The sequence below is a fragment of the Typopeltis vanoorti genome, chromosome 6 (genome assembly GCF_054136105.1).
Source record: "Typopeltis vanoorti isolate ZY-2024b chromosome 6, IOZ_Tvanoo_1.0, whole genome shotgun sequence".
Lineage (NCBI taxonomy): Eukaryota > Metazoa > Arthropoda > Arachnida > Uropygi > Thelyphonidae > Typopeltis > Typopeltis vanoorti.
In genome coordinates, this window is record NC_143554.1 from 128,715,704 (window position 1) to 128,732,567 (window position 16,864).

At 36.7% G+C, this 16,864-nt stretch overlaps 1 protein-coding gene across 7 annotated transcripts in view; it reads left to right on the top strand.

Moving 5' to 3' along the window:
* Positions 1 to 16,864, top strand: part of trc (Serine/threonine-protein kinase tricornered) — a 274,402-nt gene that overhangs the window by 221,124 nt on the left and 36,414 nt on the right. For all 7 annotated transcript variants that reach the window (XM_090394419.1, XM_090394418.1, XM_090394421.1 and 4 more), the window contains 2 exons: positions 7,662 to 7,723; positions 9,014 to 9,131. In XM_090394419.1, coding sequence (XP_090250545.1) covers positions 7,662 to 7,723; positions 9,014 to 9,131 — 180 coding nt within the window. The remainder of the gene's footprint in view (positions 1 to 7,661; positions 7,724 to 9,013; positions 9,132 to 16,864) is intronic.

The following is a 16,864-nucleotide window of genomic DNA, read 5'->3' on the forward strand; positions in this document are numbered from 1 at the left end:
GAAACTACCTTAGTCAGTTGCCTTTGGACCTTTTCCAACATCTCTTCATCCTTCTGAAAACCTGGTGACCAAATCTGGGCACAATAGTCCATGTGTGGCCTAATCAAAGCCTTATACAACGGAAAAAGAATCTCCCTACTTCTACACCTCAGTGTCCTTCGCATCATTCCCAGAAGCCTTTGTGTTGTCTTCACAATTTTGGTGATGTGTCTCCTAAATTTTAGATCCTTATCCACTATCACTCCCAGATCTCTTATTTCCTCTACCTCCAACAATATATTCTCACCAAGCATGAATTCTACATCCTATCTTTGTTTTCCAAATTTTAAAACTTTACATTTTGCAACATTGAACTCACATCCCCAATCACTCATTTTATTCAAGTCTTCTTGCAAGGCCACAACATCTTCACTACTCTTTATGGTTTGTCCCAACTTTGCATCATCATCTGCAAACAACTGAATATCTCCATCCAAATCTTCGCCAATATCATTTAATATACAAGTTAAACAGTATTGGCCCCAAAACAGACCCCTGAGGCACTCCACTAGTTACTTTCCTTTTCCTGGATATCGCCCCCATACACAACTTGTTGATACCTATCAGATAGCCAGTCTCCAATCCAATTTACTAAGCTAATATCCAACCCCATCTGCTCTAGTTTGACTGTCAACTTATCATGAGGTACTCTATCAAAAGCCTTTGCAAAACCCAAGTATGTTACTGTGGGTCCTCCTCTGTCCAAGGAAGCAGTCACCTTATTGTAATAAGTAAGTAGATTACTAAAACATGACCTCCCTTTAGCAAATCCATGCTGTCCATCAAAGATAATACCATTTTTGTCAACCCAATTCTGGATCCTAGTTCTCACGAGCTTCTCCAACAACTTAACCACACCTGACACACACAGATAGGCCTATAGTTTAATGCTTGAGTTCGATCACCTCCTTTATGAAGTGGCACAATCTTGTCCTCCTTAGGAACTTGACCGAGTGCAAGACTCGTATTAAAAAAATATGTCACGGCAGGTGTCAACTCCCTGGCACGTTCCTTCAGAATACATGCCGATATATTATCAAGTCCCACAGCCTTATTTACATCTAGTTTTCCCAACTCCTCAAACACCTCTTGCTCAGTTACAGTCAGTCTCTCTTCCCCCCTCATCAATTTCTCTCAATCTTTCCATGAAGTCACATTCACAAGATTGATACATCTTTATGAACTGCTCATTAAGTATCTCCACCACACATTCCGCAACAGCTGTCTTTATACCATTTTCTCCAATCAATGTCATCCTTCCATAATCATTCTTTCTTTTGCTGGCTACATATCAAAAGAACTCCCTAAGATTCTTTTTTGGCTTCATTAGCTAACTGCTGTTGATAGCTCTCTTTCGCTACTCTCACCAACCAGGTCACCCTCCTTGCCTGGTCTTTGTAGACCTCATGAAATTGGTTATTTCCACTTCTCTTATGCTGCCTCCACAATGCCCTTTTTCTCTGTATCGCATGCTTAATCTCTTTATTCATCCATCTCACACCTACCTTATTTAACCTTCTCACCCTTGGAATACATATAGACATTGCATCTACTGGATAGTTTTTGAAAATCCCCCAAGCTGCATTGATCTCTTTTCCATCTAGTTTACTCAACTCCCCAAACACCTCTTGCTCACTTACAGTCAGTCTCTCCTCTCCTCATCAACTGCTCTCAATGTCTCCATGAAGTCACATTCACTAGATTGAAAGATCTTTATGAACTTTCCTTTTCCTAATCTCATAAATGCATTGTGCATCAATCCTCTTGAGTTTAACATGGCTAACTACATGGTCATAATTTGTGTGTGTGTTAAGTTTCCACATGAAATTACACTTCAATATTTAAAAAAAAATGGCAGTCTTTATATTGTTTGTATTCAACGAGATTGTCTGTTATGATGTTAAGCCAATAATTCCAATTTTTCTCCTCTGCTTTCCGCAGATGCTTTGGTATTCTTCCTGATGCAGTATATCATTTAGTGTCTGCTGTTTTTCCAAAATTTGCAAACACTAATTTCATCACTTTTCAAGTTACATCTTTTACATTAAAGAATATTCATCACAAGTCTGTCAACTAAATCTTTCAGTATCCTTTCTTTCTAAGCAATTTTTCAGCTTTTATTGGCTGCTATCCATACCAGTTTGTTGCAATTCATATGTCTACTTATATAAGTAATTTAGTTATTCATTTATTATTTTTCTGTGTGAACATGTTACTCTCCAGCTGAATTTAATTTTGTAACCTAATAGATAATTATAATAACAGGACTCGCTTTGATGTAGTAAGGTTGTTTTTTTTTTTTCACCAGAGGTCAGGTAGTTTTAGCAGTTGATCAGTAACTTTAGCATACCATAGTATCCTTTCTTTCTTTCTTTCTAAGCAATTTTTCAGCTTTTATTGGATGCTATCCATATATCAGTTTGTTGCAATTCATATGTATACTTATTAAGTAATTTAGTTATTTATTTATTATTTTTCTGTGTGAATATGTTACTCTCCTGCTTAATTTAATTTTGTAACCTAATAGATAATTATAATAACAGGACTCTAGCTTTGATGTAGTAAGATTTTTTTTTTCACCAGAGGTCAGGCTAATAGTTTTAACAGTTGATCAGTAACTTGAGCATACCATGTAGATTGTAGTGTAGCTTGTTTCTTTGTATATAAGTGTATACCCCCAGATGATGACCTTAATGTGAAGGTCGAAACATCGAGTGTTTATTTTGGTTTATATTAAACTAAACGTAGTAGTTGTTTCCATGATTTCATGATGAAATCTTTTAATATCTTCCTGATTCATTTACATATAGACCTTACTTGAACTTTCTGCTACTGATCCCATGACATTTTTTGTATTCCAATATTTCTGATAAAAAATCTCATCTTGTGCCTAAAAAGATAACTTGCAAAAATCTTTGAATTTATTGCTACAAACATATTGTGTAATGTTACTTAACAACTTAATTTTAATCTTGGAATAAATTCTCCTCCTGTTTTCTTTCTGTAAATGAGTTTTTTTTTTTAACTATCCCAAACTACTATTCTGTTTGTTGTAGTAATAGCTACTGCAATCATAATACATTAGTTATAAGCTTCTAAAACTACAACAGTTTCCTGTGAATTAAGTATTTTTCTATTTTCCATTCTGAATTTTTTTTTTCCTGCTGTATTTTCAAAAGGAATACTCGTAATACAGATCACTCTTTACAGCAAAAGGAATGCCTAGTATAGACAGTATGTTTCTCCTGCAACTATCCTTCACTCATAACTATGCCAAGACCTATGTAGCTCAGTGGAAATGGCACTTGTATCTTCTGTGCTAGCCCACCTGAAGAGAGACTTAAGTCTGATCAATCTCTGGCATGGGCAAGCAGGTTTTTCGTTCTGTAAACTAAAGAAAATCAGCTGTAGAACCCACATTATTTCAGACAGTAACACATCCTGTTAGGGTTAGGTACCAAGAGATGGTAACACTTGTTTGCCTGTCTCTTCATTGGTTGCCACCTATAATTAGTGATAGTCATGGGCCAGCTATCGAATGGCTACCGATGGAGATTAAACTGCCCATTCAGTCCCAAAAAAAGCTAGATTGGGTTAAAAGGCCCCACCTACTCCCTATAGGAGAATAAAAGGCATTAGCTGATTATTATTTATTATAATATTTTAACCATTCCTTAATCTCTGCTTCTTTTATCCTTTTATGTATACTTGTTTAGTTATTCCTTTATTATGATTATTATTACTGCCTTATCAGAAAGTCTAAGGACTCATTGAGAGTTTGTGTCACTCTGTCTACATACCTATTATAACTTATATCATATCAGATGATTAACTTATGTTTTTATCATATCTCTGTCTCATTCTTGTATTTTTCAAACATTAAAGACAAGGTTTCTTCAATTTGTCCTTATCACCTCAATCCAGCCTTTGTTGGCTACACTGGCTGAGTGGATAGTATACTGCTCTCCAACCAACCAACCAACTAACCAACAGTGGTTTCAAATCCTACTGTGGTACAGATGTTTGTGAAAGTCTTTAGGTGGAAGAAAATTGTTTGTCACCCTGTGTGAGACCACTATCCCACCTTTGAAGTCTGGAGTGGTTTGAAAAAAGTCCTGTTCTACTTCCAGACTTCAAAATCTGGTGTCTAGAATAGGGACACCAGATTATCTAATTCTTACCACCCATGGCACTAAATGTGTAATAGGTGATAGTCTCTCTTGTGTGGAATTCATGTTTTGAAAATATGCACAATTCCATATACCAGATATCATCTTGGTCACCTTCCACTGGATCTTTTCCGCTCGTATTATTTTTTTCAAAAAAAAAATTTTTTTTTAAACATATTAAGCGACAAATTCATACGGTAACCTAACAAAAATTAGTCTATTCGACAGTGTATAGATTATTTGGAATTATTGTTTCGACTCCTCTATAACAAGTGCGCCCAAGTTTGAAAATAAAATAAGTGCCTGCGCTATCTTTACCCTTCTTCCTTTTGGTAGCCAATCGTATGATAAAACCAGTAGCCAATCAAATGTTTTATAAAAGATTATAAAAGATTTCATTCTTATTATATTTTGATAGTTAAAAAATGTTTTTCTTATGTAAGAGAAATTAACACAGTTGATTGTGTGCAAATATCATGTTTAGATAATGAAATATTTGTTTAAAAATGATAGCCTTTAGAGGTTGATTGTCCTCTCATACTTTTTGATTGGAATTTGCACACAAGCTGTATTAATAAAAGTTTTTGTGTGAAATTTCCATAGCTCACCACTGACTACATCTGAATATTCAAGACAATAGTCTGACCTTATCAAAAAAAAAAAGAGAATAACTTCCTTATTCCTATAAGTCAGTGTTCTCTTCAAACATTACACTTATCCAGTGTAAAAAATTAACTATCTTAACAATATGATCGTCTGCACTGTTAGCCTAGTGGCTATGTGCTTCGCAACCATATGCCTGGGAAAGGAGTGTCCTGGGTTTGATTTCCATCACCGATACGAGAAGCTTAAGGATCTTTCTCAGACATAGTCAAGTTAGCCGGTGCTGGGCGTGAACAGCAGAGTTTTTCTTTCCAGTTTATCCTCCCGCAAGCAGGCAAACTGGCCCCGTGAACACACACAGCTACAGCCATAGAATATACCAGGAGGCATAGGGCTAGTCACTTTATCCTTGGGACGGGTATGACTTAGAAGAGCTTAAGATAGCTCTGTAACAGCCAGTAGGCTGTTACAGAGCTATCTTATGGAAGGGTGAGATAGTGGACAAAGCCATAGTTTAGGGAGAAGAACAACAACAACAATATGCTCCTTAAACTATGGCTTTGTCCACTATCTCACCCTTCCTCTAGGTTTTTTTGGTTCTATACAATATATACACAAAAACACAGGATAAAAGCATTATTTATCAACTATACTGCCATATATTCCAGTCTGAAATTAACAGACTATCATTAGAATCAAACGTTCCCATATTTTTTATACGAATAGGCAGTCATTCTGATTGAGGTAGGGTGGTGAAGCAAGGCCTCAGCACTCTCTTTAAATAGGCGTTTCAATTTGTACCAACATCTATGTTGACGGTGAGCTTCAGATCAAAGAATATTGTGGTCTGCCTCTATTCCATGTTGAGCTAATCCAGACTTCTCGGATTTTTTGTGGAAAATATGTGACTGTGATGTTCTTGTATTCTTTTTACTATTTAACATGCAGTTTGTCCCAAGTAGGAAAAATGGCAGTCACATGGAACTTTTTATACACCTGGAAGAGATATAAGCAAGCATTTATCTTTAGAAGAGGGAAAATATAATGAGAGTTTATTAATAGGAATATAAGTAGCTACTGAATCACCTTCCTTCAGAATTAGATTGAAATTTGTTCTGAAATGCCAGAGATGTATGGGATTGGAACCTGACATATTGATTCCTTGTTGTTTGGGTTAGGTTTGTAGGAGTCAAACAGATGTTGTGTAGTCCTTTCAGAGAAGCCATTTAATTTCATGTATTGTTTCATATAATTTAAACCTTCTCAAACAGGAATCATAAAGTACTTAATTTGAGGCTAAAACTAATTGTTCAACTTCCCATTATTTACAGGAAGAACTCTCAACTATCAAACAATATATGAAATTAAATGGCTTCTTCAAAAGGACTACACAACATCTGTTTGACTCCTACAAACTTAACCCAAACAACAAGGAATCAATCCACTGGGTTCAAATCCCATACATTTCTGGCATTTCAGAACCAATTTCAAGAATTCTGAAGAAACATGATTTAGTAGCGACTTTTATTCATATTAATACTCAACGTTTTCTCCCCTTTTCTAAAGATAAACACTCGCCTATATCTCTTCCAGGTGTATATCAAGTTCCATGTGACTGCCATCTTTCCTGCTTTGGACAAACTGGATGCTCAATAGAAAAACGAATACAAGAACATCAATTATGCATTTTCTACAAAAAATTCAAGAAGTCTGGATTAGCTCAACACGGATTAGAGACAGACCACAACATTCTTTGGTCTGAAACTTGCCTTCTACATAGATACTGGTACAATTCAAATGCCTATTTAAAGAGAGTGCTGAAACCTGCAATCCTGCTAATTAATGATCCCTCTCTCACAGACATTGTTTCTATCTTGTGCCTCTTCTAGATATACCTCCATAGAAAGCGCTCTGCTGAATTTACTACTATTATTCCTCTACACTCATTCAAAATCAATAAAACAGCTAACCAACACACTTGTATAGTCCATCTTGAAACTCTCCAAACCACCTTTATTGCCTCCTCCTTCATCCCATCTACTTCTGTTCTTTGGAACAGTCTCCACCACTCTACCTTCCCCAACTCTCAGCTGTTCAAGCAAAATGTGAACAGATTCCTCCTTTCTTCTGTTCCTCTTGCCCACACACAGTATTAATGTGCTATAGGTCTTTGTGACCTTTCATGTGTAGATCAGATATTAAAAAAAAAAAAGTTTTCAAAAATCCAATTAGGATATCCACTCAATTATTTTCAAAACCATTATCCAATTCTTTCTGTCCGTTGACAGAATATTAACAGTTTATAAAGCAACCCTTTTAATATTTTATTTGAAACTAATTTTTTTTTTTAAATATTGGATAAAAATCTATACCATCATGATCAATTTCCTGATATGTACCCACAAAGGGTGTTCAGGTTACTCTGACAATACTACATGATTGAGTTGACATTACTATTAATCTCCTATCAGCAATTTTCCAAATTAATCTATTACTTCTGAGCACTCCCATATTGTCTTATCTAACATTTTGTGCTTCTAAGGCACTTGTGACTGAACCAATCCACTTAGATTGGTTCAGTCACAATCTAAGTGGATTGGTTCATATATATATACTAGGGGGGCGTAGGCATCAGGCCCCCCTAGTATATATATATAAATGTAAAATGTGTGTGTGTGTGTATATATATATATATATATATATATATATATATAAAGGTATAGATCTTTATTTTTTATACATAGAAACTTAGCTAATCAAAGAAGTTAAAGCCTTTTCTCCTAAAGCCAATTTTTTTAGTTTGCTTTTTTAAGTAATATTTCATTATTAATTTTATTTCTTAACATTTAGCCAGTAATCCCATGGATTCCAAAAGAAGGGCAGAAAGTTGGAAAAAGAATAGGCGGCAGCTGGTCAGTATAATCTTTTTGAAAGTACACTTTACAACCACAAATAGCTATTATAAGAAGCTGCATATGGTTGTTAAAACAAACATACAAAGAAAAAATGCTAACTGCTTTCACCACTGGGAATCTGACTTCTTCAGGGTAAAATACATGTAAAATTGACAAGGAAAAAATACAAATTAGCATTAAAAATTGAAAGAAACAGTTGAAACATAAGGCCGTAGTAAAGTGCAGCACCATCCATCCATTTCCTTGCATTGTTTGGAGGTGATTAGATGAAAAATTCACTAATTTTTTTACGTATTTTTGCACATTATTTTTTCGCATAGTTCACTCAACAAAAACCAAGGACTTATCCTAAGTGATATTTGGAAATCATTGATTAGATCACTGCACATATCTGATATCAGTTATTCTGCTAATATCATACAATTGTAGAAAACAGATGACTTGTACCATACTTCACTGTCTCCTTGTGTTTCAGTTGTTTATACTAAGATGGTTACTTTCAGCATTTTTTTATGGTAATTTGTATTTTTTGTCATCTTTATTATTATGTGACAACTCCAGGAGTCCAAAGACTCATCATGAGAGGACACACCACTCTACTTGGCAAAATACATCTCATCCTCTCCACTAGTACTTAATTCTCTAACTATGACACTACTACCATGAACTCCATCTATCGCCCATCATCACCACAAAAAACAGTATTTTTTGTCAGTAAATTGCGTATGTTCTGAAGGCCAATCTGTCTGTATACGGGATGAAAAACCCAAGTTTCCAGGAGAAAAAAACTGCTACTACCATATGAGATTGGCTAACTTACCTTCAACTGAAAAAGCCCATATAAGAATTCCCCTCACGACAAGGATCAAACCTAGGTCTTTTCCAATTGAAGGGCACAATGTTCCGCTGTTCTCTGAATTGCACTATGCCAGCTATATCTTTATGTGTATTTTATTCTGAAAAATTCACAAGCTCCCTGTTGTGAAACTAGTTGGTGTTTTTTCTTTGTATGTTTTTTATTGTTTTAATGACCAGATAAATCCAATTTGCTACAATGAAATAGCAATAAAATTTACTACAATAAATGAATATACTACAATCACTTATAGTGAATTTTCTACAAAAAATTCATTGCTTCATGTTAATAAATTATTCCTGTGATCTCTATAAGGTTGTTGTAGCGTATGGTGAGAACTGACTGTAATTTGTTATTGTTGTATTTGAGTCACCTGCACACACATTTATGAAACTTTTTTTAGGCCTAAGTTACATTCTTTCTGTTTGTAGGCATATTCTACAGTAGGAACACCAGACTATATAGCTCCAGAAGTTTTTATGCAAACTGGTTATAATAGTGCTTGTGATTGGTGGTCCTTAGGAGTAATCATGTATGAAATGTTGATTGGTAAGTGAATTTTGCTTTTTATGTCACTGGCAGTTAAAGACTAAAACTCCATAAATGAATTTTGCAACTGTATTATCTGTCATAGCATGAAATAACATTTATGTTGTGAGCATTTTTGTTTAACTTTTTTTTTTTAACCTGTGTTGATTTACAAAATAGCAACAGTAGTTTTCATCCTCTCTGCATGTATGCTTGTAGGATATGAATACATGAGAGAGAGAGAGAGAGAGCACAAATGGTATACAGTAATATAATTGTAATCTGTAATAACGTTTTCAGAAAGAGACTCATCAAGACAAATCTGAACACTTTATATTTGTAACAAAACTTTGGAATTCCAACATACTTCAGGTATGTGAAAGTTGTTTCTCATTTGTCACTTGTATTTGACACTGTTAAGAGAAACATTTTAGTCCAAGGAAAGTAATGTGTACTTTTTTTTGTTAAGTAATCTTTTTGACAACTCTTCATATTTTTAATGAGCAATTTTATCTCAAACAGTATTTTTCATGTCTTGTAAATAATATAATTGTTACTAATTCCTATTTTTACCCATATGAAATCATAAAAGTTAAATGCTATTGTGAACAATGCTACCATGATGCAATAGAAATGAATTGAGGAGGACCTGTGATTGTGATGATCAAATACATAAATTATAGAAGAAATGGTATTTGGTTTCTGAATATGTGGAATAATTTTAATGGGAGAAGGGATTTATATCAGCAACATAATTTTCATTTGAATAGGTTTGGTGTTATCAGATGATGGCACTGTTGATTAGTGAGGAAATGAATGTAAAGAATCACAGAAATGACAGCTATTAAGGTAGAAGCTTAGGGAAATTTATGTAAGTAATATAGAAGTGATCAGTGTCTGAAAGTAAGAATAATTGTGAGTAGAAGCATTGGAGTTGATGATGTGATCCATGTGGGTTTGGGCACTTTCTAATTTAACACTGGTAGTGACAGTTGTTGAGGAACGGAAGGAATGAATGTTATGATGCAGATTGCTGAATGGAAAACCTATAAGTTTCTTGGTGAGAATGATTATTCTAGTTGACTAATGCCAGAGAAATAAAATTGAAGTTTGTGTGGTGTTAGTCTCTGCAGGTTATCCAAAAATCTTTGCATTTCAAGATGACAGATAACAGCAAAGAGAGGGAGAAGGATGGGTATTTGTTGATAGCAAAAGAATTAAGTCCAGAAAAGTAGACATTGAGGAAACCAAGATTTTTAAGACTTGGAACCTCAAGATTAAATATATTGTGGAATTTATATTGGAGGTCTGAGATAGAGAAAGATGATTGTTAAATGCACTAGCCAATTAATTCAGTAAGCACAAAGAACATCCAAAATTGTAGGGAGTGATAGATCCAGTAGATTCAAAGCTGTTTTGTGTAAGGTGGAGGCTAAACAAGGAAAAATACCATACATGCTGCCACTGGCCAGAGTCATCTGAAGAGGATTGAACTATACAACCTCCAAAATTATTGTTTTGGTTTTCCTAATTTTAAGAATTTAAACAAAAATGTTCACATAGCCATTCCCATTTTTTATTTTGTTTTGGACATAGTTTAAGATGGAATTTATATTCTTTGGTGGGGTAGTGTGTGTGGGTGACGTTTTTTTGTGGGTGGGACATGGATGTGAAGCTGTTCAGTATTAGTCTTTTGTCATGTAGAAATAGTTGATGGATATAGTTATTTCACTTATTTTCTTGTGATTGGAAAGATAAATTCAATATGACTGCTTGCCTATAACAACCTGTTCATCTCAAATGAAGGAATGTTGTCATATCCTATATGTCAACTGATTATAATAAGAAATTATACTAATAAATATGACAAAAAATATCTTTCCATCTTTTGGAGGTAGCTCTAGAATTTACATTGTGTACAGAGAATCAGGAAGTCCAATCAAAGAAGTCTTAATTTCAAAATGGAACTAATAGATATTCCTGTTGGAAAATATGAATTTATGAATACTTATCACTTGTCATTTTCCAGATACTTTCTCTCACAGAGAAGAAAATGACTTTTACAAGAATATTCACTTCAATGTGTAAAGAAAAAAAAGATACAAAAGGAAAAGTTTTTCTTAACCTGTCATGAATTGGCACTTCTGAAATATAAAATAAATTGGATTTGATTTTTGTACTCCTGAGATAACTGATAACTCAAGCAATTCTTAACTGCTCAATGTTTATAAAGCATCCAACACTTTTTTACCTTCTGCATTCACTAAGGCCATTCTTTCATGGTCAATTTTATTTTTACTTGTCACATAGTGAAAAAATTCTCAGATTTTCCTTTGCCCTTAAGACTGACTGTTTTTCTTAATCCAGTTTTGCCTGCCTCACTAACTTGATTTCATACTGCTTCTAGGCCTCATTATAACTTTTCTCCTGGTATTTTATCCACAGCATTCTCTTTTTATGTAATTCTTGTTTTAGTCTTATTCATTCATTGAACTTCTATGTGATTTTTCCTTCTATATCTAGAAATAGTCAGATATGGCACACTGTTCATTTCTCTATCATGTTTTTTTTCATTCCAAGGCACTTCAGTCTTAATGATCTTTTTTTTTAATTTTGGGTCCATACACAGGAGGTGGGTTGGTCAACCTATAGTACATTAGTGCTGTGTATGGGTAGTGGGTTGGGAAAGGAGGAATTTGTTTACATTTGATTTGAATGACTTTAAATTGTATTCCTTGGAAAATATAGCAGGTGGGAAACTGTTCCACAGTGCAGCAGTTGCAGGGATGAAGGAAGAGGAAAAGAAACTGGTTCTGTTTGTTTCTAGGTGTACTGTGAAGGGATGTTGTGCAGCAGCTGCACGTGTTCCAACGAGCTTTGTACTGAGCAGAGGAATTATTGATGTTATTTCGGATGACATTTCCCATGGAAATATTTGTAGAATATACATACTGCAGAGACCATATGTCTGTGTGAAAGTGGGCGGAGAGAGTTGGTAAGGGATGCATCATTGATAAGTCTAATTGCTCTCCTCTGTATTGAGTCGAGCATTTTGAGAGAGCTTTTAGAGGCCCCCACTCCATATGTGGGAGGAGTATTCAATAGCTGGGCAGATTTGTGATTTGTATAATGTTAGTAGCTGTTCAGGGGGTGAAGTAACATCTTGAGCAAAAGAGAAATCCTAGTTTTTTTGAGGCTGATGATGCAATGGTGTCATATGTTTATGCCAGGAGAGGCTTGATGTGAAGGTGATTCCAAGAAGCGAGATCTCAAACTCTGGAAATTTGGGTATTGTCAAAAAGAATACTGGGGGAAAATGGTTATTTTTTTATGTGAAATAGTACAGAACTGGGTTTTATTGGCGTCGAAATTTATGAGGTTATCCGAACCCCATTGTAGGATGGCTTGGAGATCAGAGTTGAGGGTGGTGGTGGTGGTGGTTGATGTTCTGTAGGTTGAGGTGAGTTGTGAAGGGTAAGTCTTATCAAATGCAAGTGAGGAGTGAAGTGTGCTGTCATCTGCAAAACTGTGTATTGGGTTGGAAGTCAATTGCAGTAAGTCATTGATATATAGTAGGAAGAGGGTTGGTGAGAGAACAGAACTTTGTGGGACCCCAGCATTAATTGAGTGGTGAGAGGATAGGGAGCCGTCCACCATCACACATAGCGTATATCCAGACAGAAAGCTGGCAATCCAACTACAGAAGCCCTGGATCAGACCGAATGATGGTAGTTTGCCAGACCCGGTCAAAGGCTTTGGATATATCTAGTGCAGCCACATGAGATTCGCCAAACCTCTCCATAGCATTTGTCCAGAGATGGGTGATGTATGTGAGTAGATCTCCTGTTGATCGGCAGTGGCTGAATCCATACTGGCAGTCATTTAGTTAGTGAGTGTCTTCAAGATAGTGTAGGAGTTGGGAATTGATGATTTTTTCCATTACTTTTGACAGGACTTAGGTAAGCGAGATAGGGTGGTAATTGGATGGCAGTGACTTGTCACCCTTCTTGGGAATGGGCTGAATATAGGCCAATTTCCAGTTTGCGGGATAGATTCCAGTGGAGTAAGAGAGTATATATAGGTGACATAGGATAGGGGTCAGTTCAAGAGCACAAGCTTTCGGAACAATTGGGGGAATGCCATCGAACCCAGGAGACTTTTTTTGTGTCTAATTTGGACAGTATTTTTCTGATCTCATCCTGGCAAAAGGATATAGGGGACATTGTTTGGTGTCTGGAATGGTTGGGGGACATTTACCATCATCAGTTATGCATGCATTTGAAGCAAAGTATGAAACCAGAAGATTGGCTTTTTCTGTGGATGATGATGCAGTAGAGCCATCTGGATATGATGGGGGTGGGAATAGTGTTGGACAGAAGTTAAGACTGATTGCTTTGGTGAGAGACCAAAAGGCTCGACTGCTGTTTGGACAGGCTGCTAGTTTCCTGCTTTTTGCTCTTTCAAACTCTATTTTGGAAGCATTGATTTTTTGTTTGCATCTATTATGGGCTTCGGTGTAAGCTTTGAAGGAGGATGAGGTTCTTGATTTCAGCCAGTTGTGCTATGTCTGGTGTTTCATCTTTACAGCCTTGGCACATCTTTTGGAGAACAGGGTTTCGTTAGGGAATGGCAATTCAGAGTGCTGTATGGAATGTATGTATTCATGTTGGTGAGGATTACTTTGGTAATAAGCTCGGTGCATATGTTTGGGTTGGAAGGCCGGAAGCAATAGTCCAACCATGGGAATGCAGCATGGAAGTTGAGAGGCTGTCCCACTTGACACTATAACAGTTTTGGTGTTATGGTACCAACCTAGTGCTCATCTCCTCCCCCATGCAACAATTTCATGGGGGAGGAGATGAGCACTAAGTTGTGGTCAGAATATCCCGGGGGGGGGTCACTACTTTGTGTATTTAGAGGGGTCATTGGTGAGGAAGAGATCTAGGGTGTTTGGGGAGTGGTTTGGGTTATCTGGTAGTCTGGTTGGCATCTGGACAAGTTGTGTAAGGTCGTTAGTGATGGCAAATGTTTCAGTGTCTCTGCCTGCAAGATCTGTATAACTGGAGGAGGAAAGCCAGCTAGTGTTGTGGACATTAAAATCTCCTAGGAGGATGATTTCGCTGTTGGGAAAGTGGGATTGGAGAAAGTCGATTTTTAGGGAGAGGAAATTAAAGAGCTCAGAGTGGTTGGTTATTAGTTGGGAGCAATAGAGACAGCAGATGAATTGGACTGAGTGGGGAAGGGATATTTTTAACCAAAGAAGGTCAAAGGTTCGAGGTTGGGTGCTCTCTGGCAAAGTATGTCAGAGCGGATGTATGGGCAGACACCATAGCCCTTAGGACGAAAGTTGTTAAAGAGTGAGTAGTTCGGAAGGTTGAGATAAGTGGTGCTGGGGGAGGTGAGATTTGAGTTTCTGCCAGGAAAAGTAGGTGGGGTTTGGTAGACTGTAGGTAGTGGACACTATTCAGGTTGGAGTTTAGGCCACGGATGTTGGTGAAGTGGATGTGTAGGGTTTTGTGAGTCATATGTTGGACCTCATGGGTCTTGCACATTTCCTATGTGGTGCCTGCATGCTGGTCTCCATAGTAGCTACTAGTGGCATCACTTGGTTTTTTCACCAGTTTATCTTGTCTGTCGTCGATGGTCCAACTGTTGTCACCGTTTTGATGTTTTTTCTTCGAGTTGTCTTCAAAGCTGGCGTCTTTGTTCCCTTTGTGTAAATGATAAGTCTGTTTGTGCGTGATTGGGGACAGGTGTCTTTGAACTTGTTATTGATTGCTGTTATTATTTTTGATGTGCTTGTCGGCATGTCACAAGTCACTTTTACTAGGCGCGGAAAGTTCATTCCGTCCTTCCTTTTATTTATAGGCCCAAAACGATGGCACCTGATGATATTCTTAAGATCGATGTTGCATTCTCAGTTAGTTTGTAATGTAACGAACTTTTTGAACTTTCCGTCGGGAAGTTCAAAATGATGCCGTTGAGTTTTTTGTGTTTAGCTTCCATCAAGTCATTTACTGTTGATGCGATTAGATCGCGAAGTTCTTTTACTGGTGAAGTAGAGCTTGCGTGTGCTGGTTTTCAATTTGTTCTAGCTTAGCTTCGACTGCACGTATTTTGGAGATAAAAGTTTCATTTAAAGCATTGATGTGCTGTTCGAGGTTTTCAACATGTTTACCTATGTTAAGAAGTTGTTTTACCATAGGGAGGCACTGCGAACAGAAGAATACCTGGTTAAGTTGGATAAGTAGCTTTTGCGCAGCTTCGTTTGTTTTCTTGCAGGAAGCATATTCTGCAAGTTCTGTTGCCAGTGGCAACAGAACTTGCAGAATATGCCCTTTTTTCTGTCTGTGACACCAGTTTTGCAACTGCGGCACGTAATAGGTTTGTCGGTGGTGATCGACTGTACTGGCGAGACACGTGGTGCTCATTAGCCATTGGCTTTTGATGCCACCATCTTTGCTGCATACAGTAGGCATCGTGAGTGCTTACATGTGGCTGATTTTGAATTGGAAGGATAGCTGATTTAATACACTATAAGTACTTACAGGTTGTACAGAAGTATTCTGCTGCTCAGCACCCGCTGTTATGGTGTCCGTTTGATGGTTAATTTCGATGAAAAAACACTCGCAATAACGATAAACTGGAGGCACAAGTTTGGTGTAGCTTATTCTTTTGGTATAGCTCCATCTGCCTTCATCATCCACCTAAACAGGGGTGCGCCAGTAGTGTCAGGCACCTGTGTGCAAAACTTTAGTTGGCGCCCCTATTCCCCCCCCCTTCCAATAACAAAAATCACTTTGAAAAACGTTTTTTTTTTTTAAGTATTTCCTCCTCTTTGGCGCCTTTACTATCCTGACGCCTGTGTGTGTTGCACACATTGCACATATGGATGGCGCGCCCCTCCACCTAAATGTTTTTTATTCAAGGCTCTCACATGATTTGACCTCCTCCTCCCAAGTTAAAGTTGCATGATCATTCTTGATATAGAAGTGAAACAGCAGGATAATTTTATATAGAGATATTACTTGCTCTTACTAGATCCAATATTCTTAAATCACGACTCCCCATCATGTACTGCCTAAGGTAGTTATTCCTCAGTGTTTGTAGAGTTGAACTGTATTCTTTCCTATCCCTTCAGTTTTTTATTTATCTATCTTTGGGATGGGAGATACAGGATATTATGAACTAGTACTACATGAAAAAGTTATATCATTAGTAACTTCCTGTTGACAATTTTCCTCCAAATTATTCTGTTATCTGTCAAGATTTCAGTATTACCAGAGTTTATATTTCTGTCTTCTAAGGCACTTTTTTACTGTATCAGTCCACCTAAAATTTGGTCTTCCTTTGGGTCTTTTTCCTGCCATCATGGCAAAGAACACTTGTTTTGCTAACTTTGTCTCTCCCATTCTATTTGAGTGACCATGTCACCCGAGATAAGCTTTGCTAACACATTCCTGAATGCTAACGATGTCAAGACTCGATAAATTAAATTCATTAATTTAATTTTTTTAATTAGAAAAATGGTGAAACACCATTTTCCTGCTTATATATCAAGATATAGCTTCTCCATTGATTTAGTTCTCAGTATTTTCATGGGTCTAGCTCTCACTGATGAGACCTCAATAAAGGTTGACCTTTGGCTATGACGATATAAAAGAGCTGAGCCTTTTTTCTCTCTCTCTTTCTCTCTCTCTCTCATACTATCCATCTGTCTTTTCTTTCTTCTAATAACATTATGCTCTCTTGCA